The sequence below is a fragment of the Myiozetetes cayanensis genome, unplaced genomic scaffold (assembly GCF_022539395.1).
Source record: "Myiozetetes cayanensis isolate MyiCay16 unplaced genomic scaffold, myiCay2020 scf1, whole genome shotgun sequence".
Taxonomy (NCBI): Eukaryota; Metazoa; Chordata; class Aves; order Passeriformes; family Tyrannidae; genus Myiozetetes; species Myiozetetes cayanensis.
The window spans coordinates 64,702,936-64,716,294 of NW_026086604.1; the positions used below are offsets into that span (position 1 = coordinate 64,702,936).

A 13,359-nucleotide genomic window follows, 5' to 3' on the forward strand; every position below is an offset into this window, starting at 1 on the left:
TATCTGTTCCTTTTTATAAATAGATGCGTGTTATTTCTTTACTGTACAATTTAACAACATAGATATTTTGAAAGAGAAATAACTGCACATCAATATCATATTTCTTTTGGGAGATCCTCTCTTTATGCTAGTCCAAGATCTAGCTTATAATAACAAATAACAAAGAGCATGGGAGATTAGTGGTTTGTAGTGGAGCAGAGAAAGGTAGGGAATGAACTTTGTTCTGACAAAGCTCTTGAAAAAAATGGAGTAGTTTAGCCTAATTAATCCCTATCAAATGTTTAGCTAATCCTTTATTTCTGCTAAATCATGTCGATTTTCAGCTCTTTCTCCTAAAGCTGTTTTTCAAGGCAGAGACAGCTTAATTGCGTGCAGTTCATCTCCTGAAATACCTCAGTTTTCTCCCCAAATAATAAAATAAAGGGGTGGGAGTTCTGGATTCCTGTATTATACTGGCATAAACTGACACTTTGGGAGCTTCTTCCAATGAAGATTCAACCAGCTCCTCTAGCAGCAGTTTCTGGCAATGTGAGGCAGTGGTGTGCTGAGGGTTCTGGGTTACTTTGAGTGTATTTGGCATGCTACCTATTTACTGATTTTCATTTTTAATACTCTGAGAGGCAGATATTCCTCTCATCTTGCTGAAATTCAGTGCACCAGTATTCAGTGTTAATGCACTGTGTATTAAATAGGTTATGCTCATTCTCTGTGAACGCTGTGCTATTTCACTGAAGGTTTATAAATCACTTTGCAAATTAGGTTGAGCTTCACTCATTCATATGCCTGAATCACTTCTATTGAACTGTTTTGAAAGGATTTATTGAAGATTTTCTATGCTATTATCAGAGCACATACTACCTGTTCTATTCTTCCATACCTTACTAATATAAAGAAATTGGGATTGGACATGGTGGAAAACTATATATTAATTGAGCACAGAGTACCATCTAGAGGAGCAGCTATGTTACTGAAGGCTTTCAGAGCATCCTTTACCATTGGCAATCCTTTACAAAATAGTCTGAAACTGCTTTTGAGTCAAACCTGATGTTTTAGGCAATGGGTTCTACTTCTACAAATGGATTTACATAGATGTTGAGCTCTGTTTAGAAATTTGTGTAATAACATATTAATATGTATTGATCATGAGAAACAGGAAGCCAGTATTTCTACCTTCTGTAACATCAGTCAGGGTTTAGACTCAAATTGACCATTCAGAATCCTTCTCCCTGCCTTTTTTATTTTTTTTTTTTTTAAATTCAAATGTCCGCTTATATGGAAGAATGTGTTTTCTCTTGAGTATCTCAATACCTGGAAAGGATGGTACATATATGATTTTTTTTTTTCCTTGCTGAGTGTTAAGTGAATGCACCATTTTTATGTAGTTAATAATGGATTTAGTTGAGTGTATCAAATATTCACAGATACATGTATATTTCTCCAAAATACTCTCATATGCAAAACTGTGGTCACCTCTCCTATCAGTCTTTATTGCTAAGACATTTTTTTTTAAAAAAAGTAATGAATTATTTCTCCGCTCTTTTAAACTACTTATAATCAGTCCCAAAATTCTGTGACACTTACCTGACTAATCTTGGGAAGTACTTGAACTTCTTTCCAATGCTGAAATCAATAAGGCTAGACTTGCAAATTTAGTCTGATACAGACCTAAAGAATATCCAGTGTAATAGGATGAACTTTACAACTTGTTTTAATGAATGAAATTTAGAATACCTATTAGATAACATCAAAGGAAAGGGAGGCATGAAAATCAAAGCTCAAATATGTTGCTGAATTTTTTCCTCAAGGATAGCAATTTAAATATAGAAAGCTTGAAAATAAATTTATAAGTAGATAAATGGGAATGACACAAACTGCATCAGTATTCTTACAGTGTTTTTCTTTTGCAGGATCTCCATAATCTAGATCTTATGATTGGGATTGCATCCGGTGGAATTGCTGTATACAGAAAACTCATCTGTACAAGCTTCTATCCCTGGTAAATTCCTTTACTAGTAAAGAAACATGTCTAGTTTTTTTAATATTTTTTCCATTTGCTTTCACATTTATTCCAAAGAAACCTACAGTAGATAAATTTGTTCTTTATGGAGTATCATTGTATTTCATTGTGTTGAGATAAAAATGAAACCTGTTGCCTAGGCTTTTAATTCCATAAGGCTTTTGAACTTCTTGCATTGTGTGAAGTCTTGATAAAGTTAATTCACATACAGGTATGCATACATGATTAGGAGGACCCTGTGATCTTAGAGATTTGCTGCTGTTATGCCCCATAGTATGTCTTCAAAAAAACCAAAACCATAAAAACAAAACAAGAAATCAAACCAAGAAGTCTTCTATTAAAGCTCAGCAACTAACTGTCTGAACATTTTATCCTGACATTCAGAAAGAAGATATTTGCTTCTTGGGAAAAAAAACAAAACAAAACAAAATATAAAATGAGTTATTGGGTGTTTGAGATTTACTGGAATTAGGATAATATGATTTAGGCAAATTTTTAGATGTCATCAAACAAGGATATATAACAGTAACAAGGTTTGGAGTTGGCAGGGGAGAGACCTTTACATTATTCTCTAATACTGAAAACATCAGAATGCAGGATACTGTCATAGAAAATAATCTCTACGAAAACCGATGTGCACTAGGCGTCTAAAGTGAATGACAGGAGAAATTATTTAAGCTATAGTTTTTGATGGTACTTATGGGCTTTTATTAGTTATACCATACTAAAAATGATAACATAAATTAGAAAATTATATGGAGACTGGGTATCTTCTTAAGGTTTTTGGATTGGATCAGAATGAATTTTTCTCAGTCTTTTTTAAAGTAAGGATTAATTTTTTTTAAACTTGATAAACTATAGCTTTGTCTTGTTATCCATTATTTCTTCATATAATTTGTAACTATTTTTCTGGAGAACTTTTTCAGTAAGATGATATAGTGTTCTTAATTATGACAGAAAAATACATTCCAATGGGTTCTACTTGCTTTTTGTTCCTTGGAGTCCTTAGCAGCATTCTTTAAATACTTGAGTCACTCCATCCTTTCATTTATGAACCCAACTAAACAGCTTTTTACTCTAGAAAAGCAATAAAATCAGCTTCAATTTAAATTTTAGTGGAAAATATACTGCATGGTCTCTGGATTTTTCTTTTTTTTAATTTACTGTGAGTTGCATTTCAACTCCCCTGGATGTACTGCAATCATCCTAGATAAATGTATGTTAATAATAATGCTATCACACAGCAGCACAGTAAAAACTTGGATTTTCCTTTGCTAATGCACATTAAAGCACAAAAGACTTTTATTTTTCATTTTTGTACCCTGAGCATTGCTCTTTCATACCTCAGTCTCTCGGCTTCTTAAAACAGCTGCAGATTTTAAAAACTGCCAGCTGGAGGCACATTTTCTGTCTCCTGCAGGTCTTGCTCTGCCAACTTAGTGACCTAAGTGAGGTATGAATGGATAATAGTTATTCCTGAAAACCATAGCAATGGTATTTAAAAATCTTTGACTATATGATTATTTTAGGGAAGGGAAAGAGTTTATAGCGCACAAGACAGGAGGAATCTGCAACTTCCTGTGCTACTGTTACTCCTGGAAACCACAGAGGAATAAAACACAGATGCTAAAACATTTTTCACAAAGGCTTATTCTCATTTACAGAAAGAAGTTGAGGGGGAAAAAAAACCCACAGGTTTTTCAGTTCACATGATTTCCACTCTAAAGTACAAGGTTTAGGCAGTAATATTTTCAGCTGACAGCTATTGCAATTGTTCCCAAGCTGTCCTACACACTCTCCCTCTCTCCCTCTCTCTCTCTCTCTCTCAGAATATCTTCTCAACTTGAAAGCAGGAGCTCCCCATATAGGGGCTAACCTTTTTGATATTTTATTTCTGGCATCTTGCACGAGGTAGTCATTATTCTTTCATGAAAGAATAGTGTCCATTCCCTGTTTCCCTCCAAAACAAGCAAATGCCGAAAGTGTCACTGCTGCAAAGTAGCTTGGGGTGCATTTTTAATATGCATTCTCACTTTCATTTTACACTCCAAAGCAGGATATGTTTCTGTAATGCCCTTTCACATAATTGAAATGGTACTTATTTAGGCTTTTTATGTAACACTCTTTGTACTAAATAGTTTTTCCTACGTCACTATTAATATGATAGAACTCAAGGTGGCAGCAAACACCATCAAGGTGCTCTTTCCAAAATTTTAAGTAAAATACTCTGCAGCATTAATGGATGACAACAATACAACTATGCCATATGGTAGTAGTCAAAGGGAACCGAAAGTTTTCAGGAACAGAGGCAGTGAGAATTCTACTTTGGCAAAAGGAGGATTTTCAATCAAAGCAACCTACGTGAGGAGCTGACTGATCAATGCAAGCTAAGATAGGTTTAAAAAATAACTCCAGATATAACACAGTATTTTATATGCTCTGGAAAGTTATTCCTGATGGTGCTTAAGTGTTCTGTGGTAGTTTTCAAATTGATTTTGCAGGTAAAGTATTATCTTAATGGCAAAGACATACAAACACTCTCTACATCAGCAGCAGTTTAAGGTTATGTATTAAATACTATTCTCCGTATGCAGTTTCGTTGCTTTGAAAGCTTCAGAGAAACTGATAGAGCAATGCATACTACAGTGCTAGTCAATTTTGAAAAACATCTCAACTATCTTGAATAACAAATTTGATAGAACCTTTCCTGCTGAATCTGTCAATGGCAAATTGTGGACTTACAGGTAAAGAAACATTTTTTTCTTCAAGTCACAAGTACCAACTGCTAGCATTAAGTACTAGGATAGGACTGCCAGTTTAATCAGAAATTAGCAATTATATGGCCCACTGAGTGACAAATCTATTTTGATGCTGTGAATGACAGGAAGATGGGACCCAAAAGATGTATTATTTTTAATATGTTACAACTATGAAGTGCTTTATAAGTAGACCATGAAATTTAATGATTTGTGAACGTTGCTTAGTTAATGATTTGTGAATGTTGCTTGGTCACTGGACAGATTATTGGTGAGAGAGAAGGACAGCTGAGCCACCAGTTAGAATAACAGTAACTGCATTCTATTCAGATAATTTTTGGATATGGTATCTTCAGGCACTTGTTAAATCTAAATCCTTTGATACCTTAATCTCTTGGATCTTTTTGTTGACTTTCTTGGATCCTTTGGATTTTGCTAGACGTGAACGTTCACTCAATTTGTAGGCATAACATTGCAAATGATTTTTAGTTAATGCTAAATAAAACTGTCAGATTAACAAGTGTTCTTTGTCCCTGAACTAAATAGGTTTAGTTGTATTAAAGAAGAATGAATGGAATTGAGAGGGGTGTTCTACTTAGAAGAGTGTAAAAATAAAGAGAATTAAAGCCCTGGCTTTGGTTTAAAGTGGTTATGTGATCATACAGTGAATCAAGGTTTAAAAAAAAAAAAATAGCACAGGATAGAGCAGAGAGATTGAGAGAGTTTTAGTATTTTGGGATGCTGACTCCCTTTTTATTCTTGAATGGAGGAGTTCCTGCTTAGTCTGCAAGACTGCTTTTCTGTGTCCTGCATTTCTACTGGCTCGGTGTTAGGATAACAGCAGATCATGGAAGCAACTGTGCAAGCTGAGAATGACTCCAAAAAGTTGTTTGCTAAAGTTTAATCTGAGTTAAGAAATGTGGTGAGAATGAACCAGTAGCACAAAACTGGAGTGGTACTAGTTCAAGCAGAGTAGTACTAGAATCGAGGAAAGATTTGTATATAATGAGTTGCTTCTCAGTGAACACAACTGAAAATTTATATGACTTATCAGGTAGTTCAGAATCTGGAACTTTTAGACGAGCAACACAGATCACTGTCATTTGAGGTAGCAAGTCAAATGACAGAAATATTTCAAGAGTTGGCCAAACAGGAGAGGTGGACATGATTTCAACTTTTCATTCATTTGTGCATTGGTTTACCTGGTCGTGAAAGAATCGTGTTAATGCAATTCTTTTTTCTCTGTGGTTCTGTAAATGATGGAGAAAAGCATTTTCTGAAATTGGTACACACTCAGTTTTCCACACCTTGTGCAGGAGTGGGGATTGTTCATTGCATTACCCTTCTTGCTAGTAACTGGCAAATATACTGTCCTATATTCAGGAAGGATGTTGCTCTATAATTCAAGTGCATCTGCCATGGGCAGTGGGGAATGAATTTTATGCCCTTATCCCACTTGATGAGAGTCATACAAGAACTGAGATGACTTTCAACATAATTCATACCTGATGATATCTAATGTCCTCTGAAACATTCTCGTCAACAGGACTTTAAGCAGCAAACTTCCAAATGCCTTTTTAAGTTTTTTTTACCCTTACAAATATGACTTAATCAAACCTTAAACAGCTTACTTAAGTCATCCATATGATTCCAGCTGACTGCAAGAGAATTCTTTTTTCTGAAAAGTGTACCTTTTCAGTTACTGAAGTAGAACTATTGCAGAGAAAAAAATAGGTATTTTAGACAAATCTTGTTTTGCTGTAGGAAGATGCGTAGGTAGGTAGAATTTTGTTTAATTTAACAAAACTGATAAGCTTATAATTAAAATGAAAATTGCTTGCGCACCAATTCCAGTTGTGATCTTTACCTTATAAAATATATGTTCATACTGTGTATATATAGACAAGAGGTGTTCAGTTCTAAAATTACCACATAATTTACATAGCAATATTAATGAAGTGAAAAATATATTAACATCCTTTCTTACAGTTTTCATTCTTCTATGGTTATGATTTTATCTACAAGATGTTTTTCGTTATTAACACAAGTACACAATATTTTTATCATTATGAAATCAATTCTCTGAAGCCTCTGGGAAGTTTCCATTGTTGTATGACCAACCTTGTCATGTCATGAGGGTCTTAAATTTTGTTCCTTTAGTCACACTTGTCATATGACTCCAAAGTTATACAAAACTTGACACATTTAACATTTGTGCAGCTTAGCAAAAGGATGTCATCAAGCTTTTGCTGCAAGAATAGATTTGGTGGGAGAGAACTGCTGTGAACTATTTAAAGAGTATATGAGGATATCTATTTGCCACTCAACACAGGAGATGGCTGCATATTATTCATTGAATATTTAACAGCTATAATCTTTCAGACTCACGGTATGCAATATTATTTTTCATTGTTTTATCCCTCTAAACACTGTTCAATATTTCACCATCTGTTTCTTTCTTTTAGGGTGAACATATTAAAAATTTCCTTTAAAAGGAAAAAGTTTTTTATACAACAACGGCAAAAACATGTAAGTAGTCGTCTAATTTTGTTTTGATCAAGTGCTCATATTCAATATTTTTGGCTTAAATGTAAGCAACAAACTACTGATCAAAAGTTTCTGTTGTGGTAACTTGCCTTTGAAATTCTGTTTTGTTAACTTGGTCTTACTATTCTGGTCCTCTTATTCTCTCTCTGCTTCCCATTTTTTGTTTCCTTTTCAACACTGAATCCTTCTACTTTTGATCTATTGAACTGTATCTTTCCTATGAAGGTTTCATCTCCCTTTGGAGACTTGGGATAAATGCAGGTCTCCATTCTTTCTCCAATATTTATTAAACTAGCATATTTCCCTTTTCTTGCCAGCATCTGCTGCTTTTTCTTTTGTCGCTTTCCCTGCCCTGTAGAGTTACTCAGTGCAGTGAATCTACTAAGTAACTGCTGCGTGGAACATGGAGGGCATTAGAAGTTGTCAAAGAATGTGAAGATATTTGATAAAACTATTGTAAAAATTTTCTATTGTTAAGAGTTGGCTTCGTAATGCTGTGTGCTCTTTGCAGAACAGCTGAAATATTAGTCTATTTAATGGGAGGGAAAATCTTGATTACTGATTATTATTGTACTGACACAATACAAAACATAAATTAAGATATCTTTTTACAAAGACCATAGAATATTTAATATGACTGTAAAAACCAAAAAAACGCTGCAGAAACTAGTGACTAGCAGATGTATAAATATTTTAATTCTGTTCAGGACAGAACTCAAAGACGTAGTAGAAGTGTTAACTTACAGCTAAACTTCATGAAGGCTCTTTCTGTGAGTAAATGAGCTCTTAAACTGATAGGAACTGTGTTACAAGAAGACCTTTTGACCTACATAGACTAGAGAGTCTGCTGAACGCAGTTTTCCATGGAGGCTTTTTTTACCCAAAAGGAAAATATTTTCATATTATTTCTTTCCCATGTGTCCTTCTTTTTTCCCATTTTGGTGGGTTCTTTGAAATTTGAGTAGTGTGCAAGCATACACATGTTACTTTTCAGGATTCACGTGTAAACAAAGTTAGTATCTAGAGATGATGTTACTGCACTAATGCTGCACAGACGCATAGCATGCACGGACTGTGTCCTAACCCACTCTAAGGGGATCTCAAGTTTTTTTTTGTTTTTTTTGCTATCTCTAAGTTTCTAACTATAGTGTTTATACGCAAACATGTCACAGTCTGTTCATATGTACTTCACTGCATGAAGAAAAGAGGGGTGGACAAACCATTCTACTAGTTTGCGAGTGCAATAAAGTTACTCTTGCAAGTATTACCTTCCTCTGGGTTTGAGGATTAAAAAGTCACTGATAAGTTCTAATTTTAAAATCTAAATATCTTCATATATACAAATATAGGCAGGCTTATGGGCAGCAATTTCCAAGTGTGTCTGTGAGAATAAATGTAGTAACAGAACTCTTATAGAGTGATTAGTAAAATGGAGGTTGGAATTAGATGATCTTCAAGGTCCCTTCCAACCCTAACCTTTCTTTGATTCTTACAGTGGTTTTGGAATATGGAAAAATGAAGTGTCCATAGAGAACAGTCTCTGTACTTAATATAAAATATCTGTATTCATTAAATATGATTAAATAAAATTCATTCAATAAAGACTTGACTGCTGTCAAAAATTGAAATTTTCTTTCTGGAGACTTGTGTCACTTTTGAAGAGAGCAGCAATCTTAATTTGTTCAATTAAACATTTGATAAATGATGACAGTTTAAGGCTCTTGATTCTTTTAACTAATCTCCCTTTGATTGATCATAATTCTTTGTTTTTAATCTACGTAGATTACAGTAATACACACAGTATTATGCTTAAAGAGCTACAGAAAAAGAAGGCCAGCTGCATGACCTTTTTACTATTTCTCAATACATATTAAAAAGCAGACCAGGTGTGCTATTAAATCTGTGGATATATCCATCCTTGTCAGCCCCCTTTGCTTGGAATTTAGGGCAGTAAGTCTGCAGTACTCCCATGGTATTGCTTGAAAAAATTTACTGTTGCAGTGCACTGAGACTGGAGTCCGGGGGGTTTTGCCAGAACAGTGGGTCGCTTGAGGGATTTGTGAGGGCAGATGACTGAGTTGGTGTGAGTCTTTGGGTTGATTAGCTCTTTGCTTGGAAATATAGGAGGAAATAGTAAATGAGGCCACAAGTAAGGAAGATGAAAGAATGTGGGAAAAATAGAACAGATACTGTATATTCATAGGCAAGGTTTGACTAAAGATGATGATAGTGCTATAGCACTCTTTTATGTTTTGTATGTCATATGTAGATTCTTTACAAAAATCTATGGGAAGTACCCAGAGGCAATGAATTTGCAGTCCTCTGGGATCTACCATGTTTCATTGATTTATTCTCCTTATTTCCTTTACTCCATTTTTCTTTCCTTATGAGCCTTTTCTGAAAACTCATCTCACTCTTTTCCTGCTACTCACATTCTCTTTTACCCTCCCACTATTTCAGTCCATTGATCAGCTACTTGATTAGGAGTATGCAGTATTCAATTTCTACTGAGGTAGGTAAGGACTAGGGAGCAAGTCTTGCACTCTTCATTAAGTCTACAGTAGATTTAATGTAGGAATAGGAACTGTGCTGTTTACAGACAACATTTTGAACCTTTCAGAAACAAAATTTTATTTTCAGTGTGCTTATCTAATACTTGAAAACAATTTTTCTGCATATTAAAATATATCTTTACTTTCTATGTTGTAGATATTTTCGGATATTTAATAGGCATACAACTGATGCAAAGTTCTTCCATATGCTGAACTAGCAAGATGTTCGCTTTAGCTATAGAGAATTATTCTCTTTACCTTAATGGCCACAAATTTCTATAATCCTCATTTCTTGGTAATTATTAACATGCCATTTTTGCAACTTCAGAAGTATGATGGACATTAGATCCTTGGATCCCACTAGAAATCTCTTCACCTTTGAAACAGATTCAATAGCATGACTTGCAGTCGTGGCCTGTTAGTGAGGCAGATTGTTATGTTAATATAGAAATTGAATAAGTTTTTCTGCAACTTCTGAAAATATTTTTCCTAGTTTTAAGTCCATATTAAAACTCTTAGCTTGCTTAGAACCTGCTAAGAAGTTTCAGTGATAACAGTTGGGAAAAAACCACTTGTAATGAGCAAAATTCATTACTATTTTCAAACCTAAATTTAAAAACAATATCAGGTGTACTGAATTCTTTATCTTTACATTATGGGTTTTCAGGATAATTGAGATGTTTGGGTAAAATAATTTTTTTGGCAACTGAAAAGCTACTGCTTCAGGCCAACGAAAATATCTATACACTTCAAGTTTCTCTACTGGAGTAGTGAAACCCTTCAAGTGGTGTTCAACCAACAGGGAGTATGTCAGAAATGGCATTTGTCATTAAATCTTTCACTCATGTGTGCTTTTTATATTTCAAGAAATTCTGAGTTAAAGTGGGCAAGGATAATGATATTTTATATAACCTACTCAGAAGCAACTTTGGAGAACTGAGAAAGATCAATTGGTTGCAGTATACAAGAGACTCAAAAAGCCCTACATCTGAAAAAGAAAATATTTTATAAATGTTTTAGTAGTTATAGGGAAAGCATTCCTAAAAGATTGCGATCAGTTAAATGTTCTTCAATACTTCTGTAAAATCAAGAGGCAAATCTTTTTTTCTCTTTCTCTTGAGATTCTCATTGTTTTTGTAAAATAGCAACTGAAGTCATAGATTCTCTGAACTAGACATGAAGTGACTTGCAGAATGTGAGATTGATCTCTGATACATGGCATTTGTAAAATGTGGCCTAGAAATTAAAAGAACACAAGAAAAACAGATTGAGTATTTGAGCCAAAATGGTCTGTAGTTACTTCCCAACAGGATTGTTGCTGTGAACTAGCAAAAGGTTGCCTACTTAATTATATGTTGAGATGTCAAAATCAGTCATAACTCAGAACCGCTGGAAAAGATGAGTGATGAAATCTTGCTTTTTTTTTCACTGAAGTGCTGAGCTGTGATAGTAACTGACTAGGGTCTCATGTTATCTTTATTGCTCTTCTTTGCTTTGCTCTCATTCCCCTTTCTTTGCATCAATAACTAGATTAATAAACCAAAGCTATATCTTTGCAAAACTCTTGGGCATAAATGTGGGTGGCACAATTGTGTTACACCTGTATTTCACTGGCACTTTGGCACTGAAGTTACTTGTAAGAGTTTGCACCAAGAATACAAAATGCAAGTTTTATATTCTGCTCCCTTCTGATCCTCCTTGTTGTGACCTCATGTCATCATCCAGGAACAGGATTAGATTTGAAGAATAGTAGCAGCAGCTCCAGTCCCACCACAGCTACTTTCTTTTGCCCCAAGATGGATCACTGTTAACATTTTCAGTTTCTTCTAAAAGACTCTCAAGAATATGCTCTTTTGAATACTACAGCACTTGAAAGAACATTATTGAACTAAAGCCTTCTGTGAAGAATTTGAATTCGAAGAATGAGGGTTTTTCTTTTTCACACTGCACACTTAATGGAATGTTTTAAGGAATTTTGTTAATCTTAAAAGGTCAAGATCTGACTGGAAACCTGAAAATCTATTTAGTTGTTTAACATGACACTCATATATATAAAATCTTTACCACTTTAGGCTTACTTAATTCATTAACTTCTAAAGTGAACGTTTTGCAGTTTAGAATTTCATGTGGTCACAGGGCTATTTTGCCCATCTCCAGCTCAAAATCTACTACATGTTGATCTTTTTTCCCTAGATGTATTTTTTCCTCTTTAAACTTAAAATAATTTTACTGTTGTTTTATGAGTGTGTTTACTGTTTTATCTGCTTGTATATATTGAAACATAGTATTTCCTACTGTTACAGAATGAATCCAGAGAGCATATTGTTGCCTTCAACATGTTAAATTACAGAGCATGCAAAAATCTGTGGAAATCTTGTGTAGAGCATCACACATTTTTTCAGGCAAAGAAGTCACTACCTCATGAAAAAAAGATATTATCACATTATTGGACCCTGGGTTCCAGAAATCCAACTAAGTAAGTATTGTGTGAAAACATATTTTGCTCTGTGATGGGAATCGGAGGATTTGTGTCAATGGTAGCTCAAGTTGGAGTGGCAGAGCTCAATCCTGCCAATAGCTCCGTCCCAGTCTGTATGTGAACCATTTGAAAAGTTATATAGCTGTGGTTTCAGTTTCTGCAACATGGTATCATTACAGTAGAACTTCTCTTATAATTTCCTAAAAAGGTGTTTGAATATATGTTTTACTGGTATTTTTTCAACTCTCTGGTTCAGTTTGTGGTATAAAAACACTAGAAAGTAAAAATGTCATGTAGCTAATGATCCAGTAAGAGAATTTGCTGAACAGATTTGTTTTGAAATGTTCAGCCCTTAGTGTCATGTACACATTCTGTTTAAATATGTTAGGGCATTTTTTGGAGTGCATCATACCAACCACTTATTACTGACACAAAGATGAAATGCTTTGTCCCGTTCAAGTATCCAAGTGTCTCCTTTGGGGACACTTCTAATCCTTCATTTGTCGTGTTAAGTTCTTCTAGTCATGGAGTTGGTTGTTTCATAATGTTACCTAAAGTCTAGTGATGAAGGTGGGATTATTCCTTCCCATATGCAGTAACTGAGACCCGTTTTATTAAAGTTAAGGTGCCAGTTTATCGTCTAGTCACTTGACATTGTAATGTCCTTCTCCATTTCTTTGTAATTGACCTTTATTTTTACCATCCTGTGTGATTTTTAAAGTGGGAGGATTTATAGAAGTAGTTCTGCTCTTTTATCTTAGAGACATTTTGATAAGTAGCGGTCCTAGAGACTTATTTCATTATGTTGATTTGTTCTGTTGTTTCACTTATCAACAATGTCAGCTATAAATGTGTCATGTCCTGTGTCTTCATTGTCTCATTGATATCTGGTCCCCACCCACCCACCCCACCCCCCAAAACCATTCTGTAATGAAAAATAAAGTCTTATGTCATTATCTTCTTTGAATGTTAGATTCTGGAGTGTTCTTTGATCCTTTAATCATCTAT

At 34.6% G+C, this 13,359-nt stretch overlaps 1 protein-coding gene across 6 annotated transcripts in view; it reads left to right on the forward strand.

The window, feature by feature from the left end:
* The window catches only part of PTPN3 (protein tyrosine phosphatase non-receptor type 3), a 124,201-nt gene that overhangs the window by 59,726 nt on the left and 51,116 nt on the right, over window positions 1–13,359 (forward strand). For all 6 annotated transcript variants that reach the window (XM_050314590.1, XM_050314571.1, XM_050314563.1 and 3 more), the window contains 3 exons: window positions 1,908–1,996; window positions 7,239–7,302; window positions 12,176–12,348. In XM_050314590.1, the coding sequence (XP_050170547.1) occupies window positions 1,908–1,996; window positions 7,239–7,302; window positions 12,176–12,348 (326 nt within the window). The remainder of the gene's footprint in view (window positions 1–1,907; window positions 1,997–7,238; window positions 7,303–12,175; window positions 12,349–13,359) is intronic.